A 26,172-nucleotide genomic window follows, 5' to 3' on the forward strand; every position below is an offset into this window, starting at 1 on the left:
GCAAATGACAAGATTTCATTCTTTTTTATGACTGAATAATATTCCATTGTATATATATGGCACATCTACATTCATTCATCTGTTGATGGGTACTTAGGTTGCACAGCAAAGGAAACCAACAAGACGACAAGCCGACCTACTGAATGGGAGAAGATATTTGCAAACGATATATCTGATAAGGAGTTAATATCCAAAGTATAAAAGAACACATACAACTTAGTAGCAAAAAAACCAAACAATTCAATTAAAAAATGGATAAAGGACCTGAATAGACAATTTTCCAAAGAAGATATACAGGTGGCCAACAGACACATGAAAAAATGCATAACATCACTAATCATCAGGGAAATGCTAATCAAAACCACAATGAGATATAGCCTCACAACTGTCAGAATGGCCATCATCAAAAAGACAACAAGGAGCAAGTGTTCACGAGGATGTGGAGAAAAGGGAATCCTTGTGCACTGTTGATGGGAATGTAAATTGGTGCAGCCCCTATGGAAAACAGTATGGAGGGTCCTCAAAAAGTTAAAAATAGAACTACCATACAATCTAGCAATTCCACTTCTGGGTATTTATATGGAGAAAACAAAAACACTAATTTGAAAAGATATATGCACCCCCCTATGTTCATTGCAGCATTATTCATAATAGCCAAGATACTGAAGTTAAGGATCTTGAGATGGGGAGATTATCTGGATTATCCGTGTGGGCCCAAGGTAATCATTAGTGTTCTTTTAACAGGAAGGTGGGAAGGTCAGAGTCAGAGAAGAAAATGGCCAAGTAGGAGTGATTGAGGTAGGGGCCATGAGCCAAGGAATGTGGGCAGCCTCTAGAAGTTGGAAAAGGCAAGGGAATGATTCTCCTCTGAACCTACAGAAGGAACGAAGTCTTGCCGACATCTTGATTTTAGCTCTGTGAGACCCATTTCAGATTTCTGACCTCAGAACTAAAAGATAAACTGGTGTTTTAAGCCACTAAATTTGTGGTAATTTGTTACAGAGCACTTGTAATAGGAAACAGAAAATTTGGGGAAAAGTTAAAAATAGAAACATAGACACCTGAGAAAATTAAAATTGCATAATTACTGCAGGCTAACAAATATTTCATAAGAAAGTAAATAAACTCACAGTAAGGAACACTCTCATATATATTAATGTAAACGCTTAATATTGATTTAACCAAAAAGTGATTTGTGACTGCACTGGAAGATTGGGGGTGGGGGTGGGATGGAGAATGTTGGCCCAACGACCAGGTGACAGGGCCACTGTATCTAGCTGTCCGTGTTCCCCTTTGCTGGGGGCCTGGTCAGGAGGTCTCAGGGAGACAAGGGAAGGAGGTGGGTGGAGCACACCAGGTGAGAAGATGGTGCCACAGGGGACTAGAATTCAGGTAAGAATCTGAGAGGAGCCTGCAGCAGTAATAAGACAGAAGCTCTGCTTCTGTTTAGGACCTTGTATCTGCTTCCTGTGAGAATGGGGCCGATCCTGAACTTGGGGGTTTAGAGGAGTCCCTGGGGCAAGAAGTGAGAGGCTGGGGCAGGCCAACTCCCAGCAAGTGCCTTCCCTATTCCATTTCTTGTCGGCCCATCTGGACTGAGCAGTTCTTAAAGGCCTGGATCCACCATGTCATTCTCTGTGCCCCCAGGGAGCCTGGCAAAGCAACTTGTCCACGACAGGTATTTGATAAATATTTGTTACCTGACTAATAAACTGGGTGGCTCTAATCACAGGGAGCAGTCAACAAGGAGAAAGGAGCTCCACAAGTGAAACTGTACAGAAGTAAATTATGGTACAACCACTCAGTGGAGATTATATAGTTTTTTTTTTTTTCTTTTTTTGCTGCACCACGTGGCGTACTGGATGTTAGTTCTCAGACCAGGGATTGAACCCATGCCCCCTCCAGTGGAAGCAGAGAGACTTAGCATTGGACTGCTAGGGAAGCCCTATATAGATTTTAACTGACCACTTTAAAGCCTGTGGAAGCATGAAGAAATGAGTATGAACTAAGATATAAAATAGTGTGTATGCAATGAATACAATTATGTAAAAGTTTGTACCAGTATGGACAAGGGTTAGAAAAGAATATATTTAAAAATGAAAATTGGGCCAGAATTATAGTTTTTCTTCCCCCCTCCACAACATTCTTTACTAAAATTTTCTTTGGGTTTTGGAATCAGATGGGTCTGATTTGCATGGAAGCTTCTCCACTTATCACCTGTGGGACCTCAAAAAATGTACTTTCACATTTCTGAGTCTCAGTTTCCTCATCTGCAAAATGGGGACAAAAATTCATGCCTCCTCATTGTGCTGTTGTGCACATGAAACGAGACCATGTCAGGAAAGCTCTTGGCACACTGCCTTGCATACATTACATTCTCAAAAACTGGTAACTGAGTTTAGGAATATTATGAACCCCAGTGGCATTTTGTTTATAGAAACTTTTATTTCTAAATTTGTGGGAGAATAGGTTTATTTTTGTGTTTCTGTTAAATTGAAATATGCTTATTGTAAAGAAAATCATAACACAGAAGAGTCTAAGGAAGTAAAAATTCTCCAAAATACTAACATCTAGAGATGACCACTGAAAATATTTTGATTAATATCTTCTAGAATTCTCTCTAAAGAAACAGATTTATATAGTTTTCCATAAATGAGAACAAACTCTACTTACATTCTAGATGTGCCTTTTTTAAACAATGTCATGAGCTTCTTTAATGTCAGTAACTATATAAATATATATATAGTATATATATAGTATAATATATATATATAGTATATATATTATATATAGTATAATCATATAATCTTTATTTTCTTTTTGCGGTACACGGGCCTCTCACTGTTGTGGCCTCTCCCGTTGTGGAGCACAGACTCTGGACGTGCAGACCCACCGGCCATGGCTCACGGGCCCGGCCGCTCCATGGCACGTGGGATCCTCCCGGACCGGGGCACGAACCCGTGTCCCCTGCATCGGCAGGCGGACTCTCAACCACTGTGCCACCAGGGAAGCCCCCATATAATCCTTTTTAAACTTAAGTTTACTATGGAGAGATTTTTTAAATGTACAGAAGTAGAGAAAAGAGTACAGTGAACTCACACATCACCTAGCTTCAACAATTAGCAATTTGTGGCTAGTCTCATTCATCTATACTCAGGCCACTTTTCTAACACTAGATTATTTTAAAAGCAAATCTATAATTTTAATTATACCTAAGACAGATCTTTAAAACAAGCCTGAGATTTGATTCTATATCATCCTGACTTTGTAAATTTTCCTTCTATGAATGTACCTGTTTATATTTTTAGCCAGTTTTATATTGATGAACATTTGGTTGTTTCCTTTTCTCACCAATGTTTAGTGCATATTCTTTTGCTCTTAAAAAGTAAAGGCCTCTCCCTCCAAATACTCGTGGGGATGACACTCAAAATAGTTAACAACCGGTAAGACAAGACTATGGAACAATCAGTATAGTCAAGGGTTATAGGGATGGAACAGGGTGGAGGACCCTCTCCCATCCCCATGCCAGGTATTAAACCCTTACCTGCTGAATCCTGAGGAGGTATGTGGGTGCCAGGGGAGGTGTTGGGGTAACAAGGTGGCAGTCAGGGCATTCAAGGGGCTTGAACAATGTATATGCACAACCAGTATGGTAGTATTTCAATATATCAGTAACTGCATACGAGCTAAACGTCAGCCCTCTACCTCTGTACCCCCCCCAAGAGGGAATCACTGTTAAGAGCTTTTTGGTTACCCTTCCAGAAATGTTCTGTAATCTTTAAAATTTTGTACACAAGTGAGAACATACTTTACACACTACACCATTTCTGCTTTTTAAAAAATTTTTAATATATAGCAGGCTATCTAATAGATATTTCCATATCAGCATAGATAGATCTGCTGCATACAGAGTGGCTTGATGCGCACCGTATGGCTCTAAACACAGGGGTGTGTGTGGTGGTGATGGGGTTAGGATTCTTTCTCCTCATTATTTTCCTTTCCTATTTCTCTCCCTGATGATTTTGCCTGAGGATCAGTGGACCGAATGTGCCAACTGGTGACTCCGTAGTCACCAGTGAGCCAGCTGAGCCTCCAGAAAAAATTATATGAAACATCTTCCCAAAGGGCTTACCTTGGACTGCCCAAAGATTTGTTTTTCCCATGTGGCTCCTCTCCAAGCCAAGAGTCTTAAAGACACCACAAAGTTATAGAGAAACTGTTTCGCACCAACACAAAATCAGAATTCATTCTAGGTCAAATCCAGAGGGTTCCGGAACTCGAGACTTCAGTGGTCATTCCAAGTGACTGAAATGCCAGAGCAGAAAATCCACAGTATGTGTGCTGCAGAGAGGCAGGCTTCCAGTGAATCCTGTCAAAGTCTTTTACAAAGGCTGACCTGGTATGAGCATGAATTTCCCTTCTAAAGACAATCCAGTTTGAGTCTTTCAGTATTGCAGTGAAAGCCAAACTAGAGCAGAAAGTCACCCCTTCATTCAGACTCTTGACGTGGGCTTTGCGTTGTGAGGTTTGTCCTTGGGAGATGGAAGGGAAGATTTCTTTCTTTTATTGCTATGGAAACAGAACGGCAGCACCTCATTGGCTCAGGCACTCTGCTCTTTAAGAGAGAAGACTGGAGGAGCAGCCATTAAGAAATTCTCCAAGATGTGAGACAAGATATGCTTAAGATATACTTTCAGAGGAAATAAAATTAAACAGCACTCCTAGGCTTAGTTGGCTGTGGCAGTAGTTTCCAGACAGGATCTGTGATGGGTTTTAAGTTCCTCTGTCATTTGCTCACAGAAACCTAAAACTCTAAAGTAAGCACTTTCTTCCTTGAATTTCAGGATTTGAAATCTATAAAAGTACAAATCCCCCAGGAGAGGAGTCTTTTTCAGTACCAGGAAATTCAGATTTCTTTTTTTCCCTAAAGAAAGCTTCTTTTCCTCATATTGGATTGGCCAAAAAGTTCGTTTGGGTTTTTTGTTAAGATGTTACCGAAAACCCTGAACGGACTTTTTGGCCAACCCAACAGAAAAAAAATGCTTGCTTAAAAAAAGACCAGTGGCTTTTATTTTTATTCTGCTGCATCTCACTATTTTACACATTTTATAATAAAAAATTGCTTTAAATAATACCCTTGTTACATACTATTCTCATCTATTTAAAAAAATTTTTTTAAATAAATTTTATTCATTTATTTATTTTAATTTTAATTTTATATTGATAGTTGATTAACAACTATCATAGTTGTTAATAGTTGATTAACATAGCATAGTTGATTAACAATGTTATATTAGTTTCAGGTGTACAGCAAAGTGATGCAGTTATACATGTACATGTATCTATTCTTTTTCAAATTCTTTTCCCATTTAGGTTATTACAGAATTTTTTTTTTTTTTTTTTTTTTTTTTGCGTTACGCGGGCCTCTCACTTGTTGTGGCCTCTCCCGTTGCGGAGCACAGGCTCCAGACACGCAGGCTCAGCAGCCATGGCTCACGGGCCCAGCTGCTCCGCGGCATGGGGATCTTCCTGGACCGGGGCACGAACCCGTGTCCCCTGCATCGACAGGCGGACTCTCAACCACTGCGCCACCAGGGAAGCCCTATTACAGAATTTTGAGCAGAGTTCCCTGTGCTATACAGTTGGTCCTTATTGGTTATCTATTTTAAATATAGTAGTGTGTACATGTCAATCCCAAACTCCCAATCTATCCCTTTTTCTTCTATTTAAAATGAAAGCTGATTATAAATCCACCAGATTGATTTCATGATTCATTGATGAGTCACACCCCAAAGCTTTTAAAACTTTGTTATAAGTTCATCCATTCATTCTACTCCACACTTACTATCTACTGTGTGCCAGGCACTGTTGTGAGGTTGGGTGGATACCTCAGTTTCTGGGATCCAAAGAGCTTAGAGACTAGTGGGGAAATGGACAGTTAATAAATTCAAGAAAAGCACAATGAAGCTTATATTGAGGGCTTCACCACATGCAGTGGGAGTGGATAGCTGGGATTTCTCTCTAGTTTAATGAGTCAAATAGTTTTAATCAGAGAAAGAATCTAACTAGCTTTGCATATTAGAAAGATAATTTTGACTGCAGTGTAGGAAAAAACAATTGGAAGGGCCAAGATACGTATGAGGGAGGAAAATCAGTTAGGAGTCTGTGGCAGTGGCCACAGGAGGGAGTAGCAGTGGAGATGGAGAGAAAGAGGACACAAGAGGTCTTGGTGATTGAGGGAAAAGGAGGAGGCTATGATGATTCCTGGGTTTCTAGCTCAAGCAATTGAATAGATGGTGGGGCCATATATTGAGATGGGAAAGTCTGGGGGACAGACAGGCTCAGGAGAGCTGGTCATGATTTCTTGGACTTGCTGAGTCTGAGATGCCAGGGAGACATCCAAGTGGTGAGGTCAGTTACAGAGCTTGTTACATGTTTTGGGAGTTCAAAAGAAGAGTCTGGGCTATAAACACTTTAGGAGTCTTCAGAGTAGATCCTATTTTAAGCCAAGGCAGTGGATGAGATCACACAGGGAAAGGGTGTGTGTAAAAAGAGAAGAGGTTGAAAAAAAAAAAATCCCACAAGAACTCAGGGGCAAAAAATATACAGATCAATTTTCACTGCAAAGTAAAGGAGCTGTTACAGTGGAGGATTACTGGACTGAATGTCAATATTATGACATAGTGTGAGTGTGTTTTGTGTTTGGTAATTGCAATCGTTGCTTTTGTTGTGGTCATCCATTTACAATGCTTGGTGTCAGTTTATTTATCTCTTGTAAAAATAAAATACAGTATGTGTGTGTGTGAAAAAAAAAAAAAAAAAGAAGAGAAGAGGGTCTAGAACAGAGCCCTGAGGATCACCAATGTTTATGACGGTGTTTCTCAAAGTATGAACCATGTGTTAGTTAAAATATGTAAAACTACTACATGAGTGAAAGTGGCTTAAAACAGAGAGGTTCATTAATTTCATGAAATACAAAGTCTGAGGTCAGGCTACCAGAGTTGATGTAGACTCAGAAATGTCATTGTAGAACTCAGTTCTTTCCATTTAATCTGTTAGCTCTTCTCCTTCTCTTCCTTATCACTGTCATTATATTCCAGAATATTTATTTTCAATAAATCTTCCTTTATACACATAATGAATATTTAATTAGTCAGCAGAGAAAATAAATATGTCTACATTTAAGATAAATCTTTACTCTCACAGATATGTTCTCTAGCCTTGGTGACTTGACTAATTAACAAATTAGTCTCTAAGTAAAGAAGATTTGAATTTAAGTGTGGAGAGACATAACATATTCACTGAAACCAAATGGACCATTTTTCAAACGCTAGGACTGACTCTAATTATTTGCACTTAGTTGGATTATTGTGTATTTTACGATTTGCATTATCATCTTATTACCATACGACACCTGCTATGGAGGAAAAATGTATTTTATGTGATTCATAAGGAACAGTTGGAGAAAATTGCCCTTCATTTGCAAATCTCTGTTGATACTTTGCAATAGTTACCAAAGTAAAGCTGAAGCATCAAAGTATGTATAAAGATCATACAAACTATATACAAAAAGAGAACTGGGTTCTTTCCATCTTTCTGTCATGTCAGCCTCAGTGTGTTGCTGGAGGGGAGCCTCGTGATTGCACTGTGGCTGCCACGACTCCAAGTACGATGAGCAGACTAGGTAGAGATGACTTCAAAAGCTAAAAGGAGGACTTCCCTGGTGGTCCAATGGTTAAGACTTCGCCTTCCAATGCAGGGGGTGTAGGTTTGATCCCTGCGTGGGGAGCTAAGATCCCACATGCCTCACGGCCAAAAAACCAAAACATAAAACAGAAGCAATATTGTAAAAAATTCATTGAAGACTTTAAAAATGGTCCACGTCAGAAAAAAAAAAACAAAAAACACTAAAAGGGAGGGAGAGAAGTTACCAAGAGAACAAGGGGATTGGATTTAGGAATTGGATATTTATCTTGAGTCTGTTTATTGCATGAAAATTTATATTTACCTGCTGTCTTACGATTAAAAAATAATAGGTAGGATTTGGGTCTTGTGTGGAGAGTGGCTGAAGAGAAAGATACAAAGGAAGTGGGTGCTGAAGGAAAACCCCAGCCACTTGACTTGGCCAAGGCTTAGCACTAATAACATTGGGATTTTTTTCCCTCCTTTCCTCTTTTTAGTCATTAGGACAACTTTGTTATCTCTAAAACAGCAGAAGGAAAGGAAATGAAAGTTTTTCGGAGCTAAATGTTCATTGCTCTTTCTTTGGTTGAACTTAGGGAAACTTTGGCATTGCATAAAAGGCTCTTTCCAAAGACCCCGTAAGGGGACTGATGCTACTAACATTCTCAGTAACTTTCCCCAAAGCAGTGTGCCTTAGTATTTGGAATGAAGGTGGAGGAGGCCAGAATACCAACAGTATAACCAAGTATAAGTTGAATAAATGAATGAGAGAAACTGTGACCTAACAATCCACATATGTCATCAAAATTAGTCTGCACATTGGATGGGGAAATGGGCACCACCTTGTGTGACGCTGCAGCCCTCATGAAATGGTGAGCATCTAGAGGCTTCCCGTTCGTGCGGCTCTATATGGTGGCTCTATGAGAATATTCCTACTGTGGAAAAGACAGTGTTCTCTTAAGGAGCTTGTCATTATTTTCAGTTCTCTTTGATCATTTCTTGTCTTTTAAGATCTGAGTTAAGGGTGCTATGCTAAATCCCACAGACTCATTGAGCAGTTTCCAAATGGCCCCTAGCCAGGGAGCCCCAGGAATCATGCAGCAGCCTGCAGTGCCACCCTCACACCTAGAAAGAGAGGCCGTTGCCCTGAGCCCTGGGCTTTAGACGGCTCTGCACATCACAGGTCTACACAAAACCCTAACTTTATTAAAGAACACATGGGCCCTTGATTTTGAGCTCAGTTCTGGAATAGCAGGACCTGTAACCCTAAACATGCTTCCTCATCATTAACATCATCAGGCCCCAGGAGAATGTTTCTCCCCATCTCTTGCCCTTTATCTTTAGAACAAAAGATGACTGTGTCCACATGCTATGAAAGTTTCTGGGTTGTCCTGCTGCTAAGGTCAGAAACCCTGCTTTGGAATTCAGGTAGAACTGGGGCAGGAGCAGTGAGGTGGGAGGAAAGGGAACTTGTCAAAAACACTCAGCATGAATGCACAGATTTATGCATAATGAGAGAACTGTTTCCCAGTGGTGCTGAGGATCCATTTTTTGCTTCTCATGCTTTCATTTGTAAATCCACAGGTACTCATCTATTGGAGTGGTACTTGCAAGAACTACATATTATAGCTGAAGAGCATTTTGTAACATGGGTTCTGATTACCTTTAAATTGATATATATAGAGAGGTCTAGATGGAATGCAAATGAATCATGGCGCCAATTCTTCACATTATTGTATAGATCTGGCGATTGCTTTCAGAGATGGTGAAATAGCTTTACAAGTGGTAGTGAATTAAATGAAATTAAAATACTTTGTAAAATTTTCTGGCCCTTTTGTTGTAATGTCTGAATGTGATGTGAAGTTCTTGCTTTTAAACAACTTAGTGATTTTGCTGAGAAGGTAAGACAAATAGATTTAATGGAATAAAATTTTTTTACTTATTTGACATTTATATATATTTCTTCTAACATCTCACCTCACCTTTGGTGTGCTTCACTCATACTTTCTTATGTTAAAGAATAAAGCACTTCCTGCCTGTCAGCCGACAGTTGTGCTTTGGCATCTTTGCCAAACCTGCACGACAATTGTTCACTTGAAAATTTTATGGCATTTTAGTCCTATTTCATAAAAACTAATGAAAAAAAGAAAAACCAATACTAGCATAACTCAAACATATAATAAAAACAGAGATGAAAGTCAACAGGATGCTGAAAGCCTCAAATCTTCAGCCTCATCAGGTATTTGAACTTAAAACACATCCATTGAAAATCATTTGTGAAGGAAAACACAAAGATGCTGGGAATATCACTAAATTATATATCAAAGAAGTAGAGACTCAAACTTTACTCATTTCTCACAAAATGTTCATATTTCTTTTTTTTAATTTTATTTTTTATACAGCAGGTTATTATTTATCTATTTTATACATATTAGTGTATACATGTCAATCCCACTCTTCCAGTTCATCCCCCCCCCCCACGTCTCCCCTTGGTGTTCATATGTTTGTTCTCTACATCTGTGTCTCTATTTCTGCCTTGCAAACTGGTCCATCTGTACCATTTTTCTAGATTCCACATATATGTGTTAATATATGATATTTTTCTCTTTCTGACTTACTTCATTCTGTATGACAGTCTCTAGGTCCATCCATGTCTCTAAAATGACCCAATTTCATTCCTTTTTATGGCTGAGCAATATTCCATTGCATATATGTACCACATCTTCTTTATCCATTCAACTGTTGATGGGCATTTAGGTTGCTTCCATGAGCTGGCTATTGTAAATAGAGCTGCAATGAACATTGGGGTGCATGTGCCTTTTTGAATTATGGTTTTCTCTGGGTATATGCCCAGTAGTAGGATTGCTGGGTCATATGGTAATTCTATTTTTAGTTATTTAAGGAACCTCCATACTGTTCTCCATAGTGGCTGTATCAATTTACATTCCCACCAGCAGTGCAAGAGGGTTCCCTTTTCTCCACACCCCCTCCAGCATTTGTTGTTTGTAGATTTTCTGATGATGTCCATTCTAACGGGTGTGAGGTGATACCTCACTGCAGTTTTGATTTGCATTTCTCTAATAATTAGTGATGTTGAGCAGCTTTTCATATGCCTGTTGACCATCTGTATGTCTTCTTTGGAGAAATGTCTATTTAGGTCTTTTGCCCATTTTTTGATTGGGTTGTTTTTCTAATATTGAGCTGCTTGAGCTGTTTATATATTTTGGAGATTAATCCTTCGTCTGTTGATTCATTTGCAACAGAGAAGAAAAAGAAATGAAAGGAATACAAATTGCAGAATTTGCAGAATTTCTCCCATTCTGAGGGTTGTGTTTTCATCTTGTTTATAGTTTCCTTTGCTGTGCAAAAGCTTTTAAGTTTCATTAGGTCCCATTTGTTTATTTTTGGTTTTATTTCCATTACTCTAGGAGGTGGATCAAAAAAGATCTTGCTGTGATTTATGTCAAAGAGTGTTCTTCCTATGTTTTCCTCTAAGAGTTTTATAGTGTCGGTCTTACATTTAGGTCTTTAATCCACTTTGAGTTTATTTTTGTGTATGGTGAGAGGGAGTGTTCTAATTTCATTCTTTTACATGTAGCTGTCCAGTTTTCCCAGCACCACTTATTGAAGACACTGTCTTTTCTCCATTGTATATCCTTGCCTCCTTTGTTATAGATTAGTTGACCATAGGTGCATGGGTTTATCTCTGGGCTTTCTATCTTGCTCCATTGATCTATATTTCTGTTTTTGTGCCAGTACCATATTGTCTTGATTACTGTAGCTTTGTAGTATAGTCTGAAGTCAGGGAGTCTGATTCCTCCAGCTTCATTTTTTTTCCCTCAAGATTGCTTTGGCTATTCAGGGTCTTTTATGTCTCCATACAAATTTTAAGATTTTTTGTTCTAGTTCTGTAAAAAATGTCATTGGCAATTTGATAGGGATTGCATTGAATCTGTAGATTGCTTTGGGTAGTAAAGTCATTTTCACAATATTGATTCTTCCAATCCAAGAACATGGTATATCTCTCCATCTGTTTGTGTCATCTTTGATTTCTTTCATCAGTGTCTTATAGTTTTCTGAGTACAGGTCTTTTACCTCCTTAGGTAGGTTTATTCCTAGGTATTTTATTCTTTTTGTTGCAATGGTGAATGGGATTGTTTCCTTATTTTCTCTTTCTGATCTTTCGTTGTTAGTGTATAGGAATGCAAGTGATTTCTGTGCATTAATTTTGTATCCTGCAACTTTACCAGATCATTGATTAGGTCTAATAGTTTTCTGGTGGCATCTTTAGGATTCTCTATGTATGGTATCATGTGACCTGCACACAGTGACAGCTTTACTTCTTCTTTTTCCAATTTGTATTCCTTTCATTTCTTTTTCTTCTCTGATTGCCATGGCTAGGACTCCCAAAACTATGTTGAATAATAGTGGTGAGAGTGGACATCCTTGTCTTGTTCCTGATATTAGAGGAAATGCTTTCAGTTTTTCACCATTGAGAATGATGTTTCCTGTTGGTTTGTCATATATGACCTTTATTATGTTGAGGTAGGTTCCCTCTATGCCCACCTTCTGGAGAGTTTTTATCATAAATGGGTGTTGAATTTTGTCAAAAGCTTTTTCTGCATCTATTGCGATGATCATATGATTTTTATTCTTCAATTTGTTAATATGGTGTATCACTGATTGATTTGCATATATCGAAGAATCTTTGCATCCCTGGGATAAATCCCATTTGATCATGGTGTATGATCCTTTTAATGTGTTGTTGGATTCTGTTTGCTAGTATTTTGTTGAGGATTTTTGCAACTACATTCATCAGTGATATTGGACTGTAATTTTCTTTTTTTGTGATATCTATGTCTGGTTTTGGTATTAGGATGATGGTGACCTCATGAAATGAGTTTAGGAGTGTTCCTTCCTCTGCAATTTTTTGGAGGAGTTTGAGAAGGATGGATGTTAGCTCTTCTCTAAATGTTTGATAGAATTCACCTGTGAAGCCATCTGGTCCTGGACTTTTGTTTGTTGGAAGATTTTTAATCACAGTTTCAATTTCATTATTTGTGATTGTTCTGTTCATATTTTCTGTTTCTTCCTGGTTCAGTCTTGGAAGGTTATATCTTTCTAAGAATTTGTCCATTTCTTTCATGTTGTTCATTTTATTGGCATAGAGTTGCTTGTAGTAGTCTCTGTATTTCTGTGGTGTCCATTGTATTGTCTCCTTTTTCATTTCTAATTTTATTGATTTGAGTCCTCTCCCTCTTTTTCATGATGAGTCTGGCTAAAGGTTTATCATTTTGTTTAATTGCAAATGTTGGTGTGTTTAATATTGTCCCAGAGATCTCTTAGGCTGTCTTCATTTCTTTTCATTCTTTTTTCTTTATTCTCTTCCGCGGCAGTGAATTCCACCATTCTGTCTTCCAGGTCACTTATCCGTTCTTCTGCCTCAGTTATTCTGCTATTGATTCCTTCTAGTGTATTTTTCACTTCAGTTATTGTATTGTTCATCTCTGTTTGCTTGTTCTTTAATTCTTCTAGGTCCTTGCTAAACGTTTCTTGCATCTTCTTGATCTTTGCCTCCATTCTTTTTCTGAGGTCCTGGATCATCTTCACTATCAATATTCTGAATTCTTTTTCTGGAAGCTTGCCTATCTCCACTTCATTTAATTGTTTTTCTGGGGTTTTATCTTGTTCCTTCATCTGGTACATAGTCCTCTGCCTTTTCATTTTGTCTATCTTTCTGTGAATGTGGTTTTTGTTTCACAGGCTGCAGGATTGTAGTTCTTGCTTCTGCTGTCTGCCCTCTGGTGGATGAGGCTAAGAGGCTTGTGCAAGTTTCCTGATGGGAGGGACTGGTGGTGGGTAGAGCTTGGTGTTGCTCTGGTGGGCAGAGCTCAGCAAAACTTTAATCCATTTGTCTGCTGATGGGTGGGGCTGAGTTCTCTCCCTGTTGGTTGTTTGGCCTGAGGCAACCCAGCACTGGAGGCTACAGGCTCTTTGGGGGGGCTAATGGTGGACTCTGGGAGGGCTCATGCCAAGGAGTACTTCCCAGAACTTCTGCTGCCAGTGTCCTTGACCCCATGGTGTCACAGCCAACCCCACCTCTGTAGGAGACCTTCCAACACTAGCAGGTAGGTCTGGTTCAGTCTCCTATGGGGTCACTGCTCCTTCTCCCTGGGTCCTAATGCACACACTACTTTGTGTGTGCCCTCCAAGAGTGGAGTCTCTGTTTCCCCCAGTCCTGTCACTCCAGTGGGTGGACTTCTGTGGTGTAATTGTTCTCCAGTTTGTGAGTAACCCACCCAGCGGTTATGGGATTTGATTTGTGATTGTGCCCTTACTACTGTCTCATTGCAGCTTCTCCTTTGTCTTTGGATGTGGGGTATCTTTTTTGGGGAGTTCCAGTGTCTTCCTGCCAATGATCATTCAGCAGTTAGTTGCAATTCCGGTGCTCTTGCAAGAGCGAGTGCATGTCCTTCTATTCCACTATCTGGAACCAATCTCCATATTTCTAAATGGATATTAGATGAGTTTAAAATAAATACACCAATTAAATTGTGAGAGAGAAAAGAGAACATCAAAGAACTTTTCTGTTAGAATCCAACAATTCTCAAATTTAATTTCTTGGAAACAGTTTTGTAATAGCTAAGAGTATCAATAGTAAATTGTGGACTATAAGTAATGAATTGCTTCATACTTCCTGAGTCTTTTCAAATTAAAGATCTACATTGACTTTAGATTTTATTTTTTTGTTGCTGATACTTTGCTGAGGAAACAATAAGGCTATTCTATTTTTTAAAATCTAAGAAAATAGAATAAGATGTTTACTACTCATGACTATTGTTGTTTTGTTTTTTCTGCTGTTTTGACAAATAGAGTTGTTTTCTGTACCAAAAACAACATAATGGAAAGGAAAGACTTAATGCAGGATTACCTGTGAAAAGAACTGGGACAAAAACACAGAAAGACAAATGAAAATTTAAGAAGATACTCATGTTTATTATCTGATTAACATTTGACAAAGCAAAGGTAGGTACACAAAGAGCTCTTTGACAAAGTCAAGCCCCAGATATCAAACTACAGTATCTCCCTGGCAGCCCCAGAGGGCACCATGCCACTCCCAGGTAGCTGTGCTGGCTATGCAACCACTCAGTGTACATGTTGCTGTGTTGTACTTGGAGTACAGGCTTGCAGGCATCCGACATCAAAGGAGTGGGCTACTAAACACTAAGAGTTCTAGTTCCAGGTGTCAAAAGTCAATGTTATTACCAACAAGTACTAATTGTGTACCAGAATGGTCAGAAAAAATAACAGGCTTTCAATACTGTATAAAATACACCTTTTGTAAAGAACAGGCTCTTGTTGTGAGCTGCCTTTAACTTATTTCCTCCCTTTGCCAAAGTCTGTTCATTCAGGTCAAATCAAGGACATATAGTACAAAATTTTTTAAAAAACTACTTTAACAATAGTCATTAACTTTTTTCCAAGACCCATGCCTAAGGCTATGTACATAAGATTTGGGATCATCATAATTCAGAAGAAATTTTAATTCTGAGTTCACAGGGAAGGTATCCCTCCTAGTAGATAATAGGATACTCAGAAATACCTGAGGTATAATCACTGAGACCCTTCAGAAGGAAAAAAAAGAATCAGAGTTCCCTATACTGGCATTAAAGTACATACACAGTTGATAAAGAAAAACTAAAATGTGAACAGTGCTAAAACATAACAGATAAATTAAGAAGGAACTTGCTACAAGGCTCCAGTTCTTACTATATTTTACACACAATTTCATTATAATAGAGATTCTCATTCTCAACCAAAAATGATTTTAGGTGGAAATTTCAAAAACAACAAAACCCAGTTTCAAAACAGGATTCATTTCTAGAGACGAGCATGCACCAGTTTCCAATCATTGTGTTTCTGGTGGAACAGCAACATCAATTTAATTTTCAAAAACCAAAGTCTGGTTCTCTTTAATCAGACAGGCTTATTTGGCTGTGAATACACCCTTGCCCTACCTCCAAAGTGACCATTTTAGCCTCGGTTATTTTAAAAGTATACTAACTATACAGAACACTCCAACATCTAGCTTAATTTTTATAGCTGTTTATATAATATACATAAAATCTGATAATTTAACACTTTGTACTACTCTCTGGTCCTATATTTTCCTACTTCCTGATGTCTCTTGGAAACTGGTAACAGGAAGATTACTTTCTTAGAGAATAAATAAAAAGCTTAAAGAATTGTCTAAAATAAGCATCCCAGCGTTACTTTATGAAGTAGCAACTCAAATATCATTTAAAATGTGAACTGGAATATTCTAGAAATTTAAACATCAGGAATTCTTCTGGTCCACATTCAGGGACATGTGCGTTCACTTACAGACCAGCTGGAATCCTTTCTGAACATCTCTGTGTATGGTCTGCTGATTTCAGAATGACTGAGCGAGGGGGAGAGAATGGGAAGAGGTCACTCTTTTTGTTTTTAAGAAGTTAAAAGATTCTAAAAATCATGGAAAACTCACACATTTTACTCTTGCATGTGTGTTTTGAGCACATAGCTCTTCCTGAAGGACAGGCAGCTCAAGAGGAGAGAAGGACCCTCCTCTGGCCTGTAACAGGTGTATGGATGGGAGCCACAGGAGTAACACGCCCATCAAGAATTCTGCAGAAAATTGCCTTTCAGTTTAAGTCAGAACGAAGGAGCAAAACATTTGCTAATGAAGCAATGAAAAGATCAAGTAACATGCCTCCCATTTTCAAAAAGAACTAGCCCCCTCCTTCATCTTCTCTCCATAATGCCTTTCATGTAACAGCATTTCTTTCTCAACTGCATGGCCGAGATAAAGCCATGTCATCTGATGAGAAGCAGACCTCGGTCAGCAATGCTCAGAAAACAGATCTGTTTTTTCCCAATTCACAGCCTTGCGTCACACTGCTGAAAGCTGAAACCTAATCCCGGAGTTTCACTTTGCCATTTCACATAATTAAAAAAAAGAAAAAAGGAATCCCAGAGAAAAAGAAAAAGCATTTGACTTTCCCATCGAAAAAAGTTCATTCTCTACTTCCGCGGGTATGAAGAAAAAGGCAGATGTTTTAATTTTATTTTATATTAAAAAAACACAATCTCAAAGAAAGCACCTGGGTTTTACTTCAGTTTATAATAATTTTCTGTGCCTGAGAATTTTTGTGCAAATATATGTCATCTTTCATTAAAAGTATGCATAGCACATTTTGGAAAAAGTTTAGTTGCAACCAACTTTCCTTCCAAAAAAACTTACAAAGATAAATACACAACATTCTCTAATTCCTATTGATTGCACTTCTGGTTTAACCCATCCAGCCTCCAAGGAAATTTGAAAGACATGTACAGTAATTATGTTCATACACCTTTGCCAATGCACTTATTCAGAAGAAATATTCTGAAAACAAGTTTCCTTGGTTCCAATGTACCCATATTTTCCTTCTTAAAGTAAATCCCTCCTACTCCCCACTCATGTTGTTTGGGGGAGGTATTGTATAAAAATACAAATTAAAAAAATTAATCCTTGGGCTTCCCTGGTGGCGCAGTGGTTGAGAGTCTGCCTGCCGATGCAGGGGACACGGGTTCGTGCCCGGGTCCGGGAAGATCCCACATGCCGCGGAGCGGCTAGGCCCGTGAGCCATGGCCGCTGAGCCTGCGTGTCTGGAGCCTGTGCTCTGCAACAGGAGAGGCCACAACAGTGAGAGTTGTACCGCAAAAAAAAAAAAAAAAAAAAAAAAAAAATTAACCTTTATTAATCACAAATGCAAAAGGAATGTGGATTATGTTTGGGATCCCAGTGGCTCAAAGGCCTGAAAACAGAAAGCAAAAAGGGAGTCTCCACTAGTCTGATCTTATGCAAAAGGTAAAATTCCTTGCTGATAATGCAGTGAGCGTACTCTTTGATGGAGGTGTAATTTAACCAGACATTAACAGGGGCCAGCAGATAAGCCATCTCACTGTTGTCTCACTAACAGACTGAGTTTACTCCAGCAACCTTCTAGAACAGCTTTCTAAAGGTAACGGTCAAAGCTGCTCCTTCTTTTTTCCCATCTCCTAACCTGGGTCCTCCCTGCTTATGCTCACCAGAAGTAAATGTGCTAGCAAGTTCAGTATTTCTGGTATGTTCCAATATTACTGAATTTATTTTCTAGTCACTTTTTATTTTCAAGACAAGAAATACCAACTGGAGGACCACATTAAACATTTCTTCTTTCTCTGCTTCCAAACACTCATGACCTATTCATTTATACTTTCAATTTATCAGACAGACCTCATGCCAATTCTGTTTCCGTTCTTCCACTTTCCCCTTCCCACATTCACAACCCTTCTGCAACATTCCTTTTCTCTCAGACAAGACTACATGTATCAGTGCAAATCTTTCCTTCATGTGCTAACTTGTGTAAGAGGTCAGTCAACTGCTGAACCTCAGTCTTCCTTCAGGATATCCATTTTGGGTGATGATGTGCAAACTGGGGTGCCAAAGCTACCCATAATGACTGGAAGACTCTGATTCCTCCTCAGTCCACTCAATAAATTGCTACCTGAATTTAAATAGACAGCAGAGTTTGGTCTTTCAAGACCATTTTCTGCCTCTTGGCTTCTTCCATTTTTCTGGGCTGCAGGGGTCTTGATCACTCTGGCTATCCCCAGTCTTTTCAGCCTGTCCACTAAGTTCATCTTCAACTGGCCAACATCAGAAGGGTTTCGGGATGGTCTCAAGCCATACATCTCCTGGAGGAATGTTTCAGCTGGTCGGGAGGCCAAAAAATTTTCAGAGAGATGCACTCGAGGCTCAACGGGCAAAGGAGAAGGGCAAGGTGAGTGAGACGGTGAATTTGGTGGCGTGGAAGGGATAGCCAGGCCTCTAGGGAGAGGCTGGAGGAGGGGGTCCTCTGAAACAGGGCTGTGGTATGCTTTAGCAGAGATGCCTCGCTTTTGTAGAAGTTCGGCCAAGCTCATGGTGCCGCTGAAGGTTATGGTGGAATCTCGTCGGTTGGTGATGGATTCACCAATGCTGAGCCTATAGGACACAGCAGGAGAATTCACTGCTGTGTTTGACGAACTGCTACCACTGCTTCCACAGGATAATGAAGTGAAGTCAGAGCTTTACACAGAAAGAAAAAAAAAAAAAGCAGGAGAGAGAATTTAAGAATAAAAAGTAATCCCAAGTCAGCATTTAAAGCAATTACAGTAGTTATCCACAGTAAATATAGAGGAACAGGCAACACATCAGTATCTGAGGAATGAAAATTTGGATGTGTTACTTCAATGATGAGTTATTTGTAATTTAGTCATTAACTTACTGAAACATATTTCTTTTCACAGAATATGAGTTTACTGTACTTAGATAACTTTATTATTCTCAAATAATTACTTTATTATTCTTAAATTTTAACTCTAAAATATGTATCTGTGGAAATACAACTAAATTTTATAATTAAAAAATCAAAGAAATTTAAATATTGAAGAAAGTAAAGTTTAGAGATTTTTATTAACATATCCATTCCATAAAGTGAAATACACCGAGACAATAATCCGTGATTTAACAATTCTTCAACCTTTTAGAAAATACAATTGTTCATAATTAAACCAAAGACGGTTTTCTAAGGAGACACATTTCTTTTAAATCTGTCAATTTTATATTACTGAGAATAAAGTTCTAATTGTTAAATTTCCAAGAATGTTAATTCCAAAGAATAGTACTATAAGGATACCCATGGAACGTATTTTTCTCAATCTTGACTTAAAGCATGGGTTTCTGGGAAATTAAAAATAATTAAAAGCTTTGACAGCTATTAGAATCTTTCTTCTTATTCTATGTTTTGTTAAAAAGAAAAAAAACTAAATAAACAATCATGTACTCAAGGAAATGGTGATAGAATGGAGAGGGTACTTCTTTAGCAAATTATTCCCCCTTGAGCAAATGTTACCAGCATTTAATACATAAACTTTCACTTTAACACAAAATACTCAGAATATCTAGATATCAAGATTTATAAAGATTATGAACAAGATGCAAATTCAGGATTAATAAATAAACTTTCTAAAGTACCAACTTGTATTAAAGCAAACAACTTTGACGCCTTGGTTCTGATGTAATCTGTCTACTGTATTCCCAGTCTCCCACCTCCCTGGTCCTACTTTATTGTAGAATTGCCTGTCTTTTCCTAAACTGTTCATGTCACTACCATACCAAATGATGGTATCAACCTGTATCGAGAGCCTCCTCAGGAACCAATTTTATAAAACCTGCTCTCTTGTTGACTATAAGAACAATGTAGAAAAATTGCAGGTATGCCTGTAGACTTTATTGAGGTCTTTATAGGATACCACCCAAATGCTTCCCTAAACAGTCAATTTGCTTCTATCTTATAGACATTGTGAATCATAATGTTATTTCCCTCTACACTGGCAGCTAAAAAGCTAAGACTCAAATACATGGCTCACCTTACTTAGCAAGTATGTAAGACTTATAGTACAATTTATACACTAGGTGTATTCCTCTATCCATTTTATATCCTTACTCTTGATTCTTTTTTGCTTCATTTTTCTTCTCTACTTCTAGTTAACATTATCCTGCAAAGTTCTACATATCTCTGGAAATTGCCTTAGATTCTTTTTGGAATTGGTAGGACAGAAATTACAGCAATATTGCTTATTGTTCTAATCTGTGTAGTAAATAATTTGGACTGCCCAGAGGGTTCTGGCTTTGCCCTCAGCTTCTGGGAGGTAATCTATGCCATGGCTGCTAGAAGTGTGTTTGTTCAGGATGGAGCCTGGCCACACTAGATCTTGGAGTGGACCTGGCCACACCCAATAGCTGTAGGATGGGGACTGGCCATGCCAGGAAGACTAACCATGTGATTTAGGGTGGAAGCTTTGCGTCAGTGGACCTGGAGGTGAGTTATTATAGTTATAGTGAGTTATAGCTATATAGGTAATCAATCAATCATGCCTTACACAGTGAAGCCTCAGTAAAAAAAATCTGGACACTAAGGCTCGGGTGAGCTTCCCTGGTTGGCAATACTCTGTGTGCACTATCAAACACTGATACCAGGAAAGTAATGATTCCTAAGGACAGGGAGGTTTCATGTGTGGAATCCTCCCAGACTCTGATTTATGTGTCTCTTCCTTTGGCTAATTTTATCCTGTAACCTTGCCCTGTAATAAACAGTAACCACGTGCATAACAGCTTTCAGTGAGTTCTGTGAGTCCTTCTAGAAAATTTATCAAACAACAGCATGGTTTTGGGAAGCCCCTGAACTTGCAGGTCATATCAGAAATGAGGGCAGTCTTGTGCAGAGGACTAGTCCCTCCAATCTTGCAGTCTGGCTAACTCTGGGTATAGTTTCAGCTGGGTCATTTACTACCTGCCTGCCCTTGGACCAGTCACCTGAACTTTCTACGCCTCATTTTCTTCATTTAGACACTACATACTCGCTTGGCTTGCCTACATCAAAGAGTTATAATGATCAAATGAGAAAATACAATGTGAAAATATTCTAAAGACAAATTATCACAGGACATTAATTAAAATTCTGGGAATTAAAATGACAGTAATTTTAAAAAGAAATTCAAGAAAACAGAGTTGAGGAAAGAAGTAAGGCCTCATATTGCCCAGCCCCTCTTACCTGGGGGTAACCTGAGTAATATCAGAAGGATGTAATATCCTACAGGTGGTGAAGGTGAATGTTGAGTTTGTGCAGGAGAGACACTTTCCTGGGTTTGAGGTTGCAGCTGAAGTAGACAGTTTTAGGGAATCAAACACAAAATTGAAAGACTAGGTTAATAATGTAAAAAGTTCGTCATTACTATTAATAATACAGCATTTATCTGGTGTCTTTTATACAAAAATTCCCAAATCTAGAAATGAAATATACATATTTCATTTTTTCCCCATGAATTTATTTATTTATTTATTTTTGGCTGCGTTGGGTCTTCATTGCTGTGTGTGGGCTTTCTCTAGTTGTGGCGAGTAGGGGCTACTCTTCGTTGTGGTGTGCGGGCTTCTCATTGCGGTGGCTTCTCTTGTTGTGGAGAAGGGCTTCTAGGCACGTGGGCTTCAGTAGTTGTGGCACACAGGCTCAGTAGTTGTGGCTCGCAGGCTCTAGAGCGCAGGCTCAGTAGTTGTAGCGCACGGGCTTAGTTGCTCCCCAGCATGTGGGATCTGCCCGGACCAGGGCTGGAACCTGTGTTCCCTGCATTGGCAGGTGGATTCTTAACCACTGTGCCACCAGGGAAGCCCTACATATTGTATTAGTATCCACTGGTTAGTATGTAGCTGAATCCTTCCAATAATTTGAAACTGTAATTCAAAAGGATTTAATATAGCTTAGAAACAAGAGAAAAACACATTCTGAAAAAATACATTAGAAAAAAATACCAAACCAAGAACTAGTCGTCCAATCTTTCTAGCCAAACTATCTACTCCAGTGGTTCTCGAAGTGTTGTTTGCACCTTGTGTGAGTCTACAGGTCAAAACTACTTTCATAGCAATGTTAAGATGCTATCTGCCTTTTTGACTGGGTTGGCACTTGCACTGCTGGTGCAAAAGTAATAGTGGGTAAAGCTGCTGGCTCCGTAGCACAAATCAAGGCAATGGCGCCAAGCTGTACTAGTATTCATCACTATTGTCCAATTACAGTAGAAAAAAAAAGAGCCAAATTCATATCAGAATGTCCTGATGAAGCAGTAAAAATTATTTATTAAATCTTGACCCTTGGGGGACTTCCCTGGTGGCGCAGTGGTTAAGAATCCGCCTGCCAGGGGCTTCCCTAGTGGCGCAGTAGTTAAGAATCCGCCTGCCAATGCAGGGGACATGGGTTCAAGCCCTGATCCGGGAAGATCCCACAAGCCATGGAGCAACTAAGTCTGTGCGCCACAACTACTGAGCCTGTGTTCTAGAGCCCACGAGCCACAACTACTGAGCTCATGAGCCTCATCTACTGAAGTCCATGTGCTCTAGAGCCCATGCTCCACAACAAGAGAAGCCACCGCAATGAGAAGCCCACACACCGCAATGAAGAGTAGCCCCGGCTCGCCGCAACTAGAGAAAGCCCGTGCACAGCAATGAAGACCCAACACAGCCGAAAATAATAAATAAAAATAAAATAAATTTATATATAAAAAAAAAATCTTGACCCTTGGGCTTCCCTGGTGGCACAGTGGTTAAGAATCCGCCTGCCAAGGCAGGGAACACGGGTTCGAGCCCTGGTCCGGGAAGGTGCCACATGCCGCGGAGCAACTAAGCCCGTGTGCCGCAACTATTGAGCCTGTGCTCTAGAGCCCGTGAGCCACAACTACTGAAGCCCGCGTGCCTAGAGCCCATGCTCCACAATAAGAGAAGCCACTGCAATGAGAAGTCCGCACACCGCAATGAAGAGTAGCCCCTGCTCGCTGCAACTAGAGGAGGCCTGCGCGCAGCAATGAAGACCCAGAGCAGCCAAAAATAAATAAATAAATAAATTAAAAAAAAAAATCTTGACCCTTGAAACTTTTTAATATTCTGTGTGATGAAATGGGAAGCATTAAGCACTCTGCTTTATACAGAGATACAATGGTTATCTAGAGGAAAAGCACATATGCAATTTTTACATTTTTTTCACAGAACACCATTTTTACTTGAAAGAACAATTAATACAAAAACTACAGTTATTCAGACTTGGATATCTGGCAACATTTTCTTGAAAAAGAATGTAGTGAGCCTGTCTCTTCAAGAAAATAGCTGACAGGATTTGCTGCCAGTGACGAAATTTGAGCTTTCAAGTGAAAATAAGATAAGTGTTTTGGTAGACTTGTATCCATCGCTGAGAGCTTGAAAGCTTCCTAATACTAAAAGACTTACCCAATGAGACAGGTGGTGATATATATGATTTTAATATATTCTATAATGAAATGGGTCAACATTTGGAAGATCTGCATAACTCAGTGAACCAATATTTTCCAAATGACCAATGCATTATGTTAAAATCATGCATGGGTAAAAGATGCATTCAAAGAGCAGGACAGACTAATAGATTTTAATGTAACAAAGTATGAAAAATTCACTGATGGGGTTTTAGATTCACATTGCTACAAACCTTAAAGAGACTACCACTTATCAAGTTTTGGTGTAACATCAAAGAATATCCACAAATACCTGAAGAGGCTATTAAAATACTCTTTCCCTTTTCCAACCATGTATCTGTGTGAGGCTGTATTTCCTTTCTTTTTTTAAACTTTAAATTCTTTTTATTTCATTTTATTTTTCTATTGAGGTATAGTTGATTTACAATGTTCTGTTAGTTTCAGGTATATAGCAAAGTGATTCAGTTACATAAATAAATATATATTTTTTCTTTTTCATATTCTTTTCCCTTATGTATTGTTACAAAATATTGAGTATAGTTCCCTGTGCTATACAGTAGGTCCTTGTTGGTTATCTATTTTATACATGGTAGTGTGTATATGCTAATCCCTAATTTATTATTAAATAAATTATTAATTTATTATTAAACTCCTAATTTATCCCTCCCCACCCCCCTCGCCCCTTTGGTAACCATAAGTTTGTTTTCTATGTCTGTGGGTCTATCTCTGTTTTGTATATAAATTCATTTATATCAATTTTTTTAAGATTCCACATATAAGCAATAACATATGATTTTTGACTTTCTCTGTCTGGCTTACTTCACTTAGTATAATAATCTCTAGGTCCAACCATGTTGCTGCAAATGGCATTATTTCATTCTTTTTTATGGCTGAGTGGTATTCCATTGTATATACGTACCACATCTTCTTTATCCATTCATCTGTTCATGGACATTTAGGCTGCTTCCATGTCTTGGCTATTGTAAATAGTGCTGCAATGAACACTGGGGTGCATGTATCTTTCTGAATTATGGTTTTCTCCGAATACATGCCCAGGAATCATATGGTAGTTCTATTTTTAGCTTTTTTTTTTTTTTTTTTTTTTTGCGATACGCGGGCCTCTCACTGTTGTGGCCTCTCCTGTTGCGGAGCACAGGCTCCAGATGCGCAGGCTCAGCAGCCATGGCTCATGGGCCCAGCTGCTCCGCCAGAGAGCAATTCTGGCTGAATTGCTCTCTCTCTGCCTATCTATTTATGCAGGTTGGCTAAGAAGTGGAGAGAATTAGAAGGGGCACTTATGCTATAGATTTCTATTGTCTTATATTCAAGACTGAGTACACTCCAGTAAGACTTATATAGAGGCAGTCAGCTGACCATACAGTTATGCAGAAAGCAAAGTACTACTGTTTACTGGACTACACTCAACCAAGCACTCTTCTCACCTGTAACTGGACCACCAGCTGAAGTCATGGGCGGCAAGAAGATTCCTGTGACTGGCTGGGATATTGATGATTTCTGTTCCACTTGAAGAGGTTGCTGAACCTGAAAAGTGATACCTTCCTCTTCATCTTCTTCTAAATCTGAGAGGTGATAGATGGCATCCTTGGGCAACTGGGTAAAGCCTTTAGTGATGACACCTGGTCGTGGGTCAAGAATGGTTCCTAAATTTGGTTGAGCAAGCTGCTGCCATTGGTGCAGAGTTTGAGATCCTGAGTATGCAAACCAAAAAAGGAACATGTTTTAAATTTCCCACAAATATTAAATCTTGAAAGAAGCTAAAACTGTATGTGTAAAAAAGTAATGATAATAATAAAACTCCTTATTTGGTCTTAATATTTTGGTAAAATTTGTAAATTAAAGTTATCTGTGGAAGATTAACAAGATGATAAAGGTATGAATAATAATCTGTTCATTTCAAAAGTTAACTTTAAAAAGGAAATCTAAAGCAGGGGTGAAAAAAACAAGACAACACCCTTAATAGGAACTAGGATGCTGAGGCAGTGATGAGAAAGAAGATACGTATCACGTCAGGTTGTATTTTCCCAGGTGACAAAAAATTAATACTTTGTCCTGGAACTATGCCTATGAACTTTGAACTCAAAAGCCAGGCTCCTAGGTTGGAAGGCACCTTGAATTACCATGGTTTTTTTTGTATATTTCTCAAGACTCATATGTGCTCATGACTCTCCTTTCACCAGGCTCTTGGGGAGAGTAGGAAAGCGAAGGAGATGATAAAAAAAGGAGGATCAATCCTCATGGTTTCTGTCTACGAATACTGGTGAATGATCATCCCAAGTACCTGCAGTGTCTAATTGTCACTAATAGTCATAGAATCCTAAAAATGGCAACTCCGACAAATACCTGTACTGACTATTAATGAATAAAACAAACTTATAGCACCTTTGAGTTTGAGGGGTCCTTATAGGTTACTGACTCAAAATTTTGTCTAATGCAGACTCTTTCATGATACTAGCAGAGGATCATTTGAATATTGTCAATATTCCATAAAACAAAGAGATCTGTTTTGAATTCAAGTTCTTAGGAGAGAATAGAAACTGACCTGAAATTAACAGAACTGAACAAAAGAAAAATACAGACACACATATCTGTAAGTAA

At 38.8% G+C, this 26,172-nt stretch overlaps 1 protein-coding gene across 2 annotated transcripts in view; it reads right to left on the reverse strand.

Annotated features, from left to right (window-relative positions):
• Positions 1 to 14,676: 14,676 nt before the first annotated feature.
• Positions 14,677 to 26,172, reverse strand: part of TRAK2 (trafficking kinesin protein 2) — a 70,328-nt gene continuing 58,832 nt past the window's right edge. For both annotated transcript variants that reach the window (XM_079923872.1, XM_079923873.1), the window contains 3 exons: positions 24,999 to 25,265; positions 21,342 to 21,447; positions 14,677 to 18,814 (listed from right to left, as the gene is read on the reverse strand). In XM_079923872.1, the coding sequence (XP_079779998.1) occupies positions 18,136 to 18,814; positions 21,342 to 21,447; positions 24,999 to 25,265 (1,052 nt within the window). In that variant the 3' untranslated portion in view covers positions 14,677 to 18,135. The remainder of the gene's footprint in view (positions 18,815 to 21,341; positions 21,448 to 24,998; positions 25,266 to 26,172) is intronic.

The sequence above is a fragment of the Stenella coeruleoalba genome, assembly GCF_951394435.1.
Source record: "Stenella coeruleoalba genome assembly, chromosome: 6".
In the NCBI taxonomy this organism is placed as follows: Eukaryota; Metazoa; Chordata; class Mammalia; order Artiodactyla; family Delphinidae; genus Stenella; species Stenella coeruleoalba.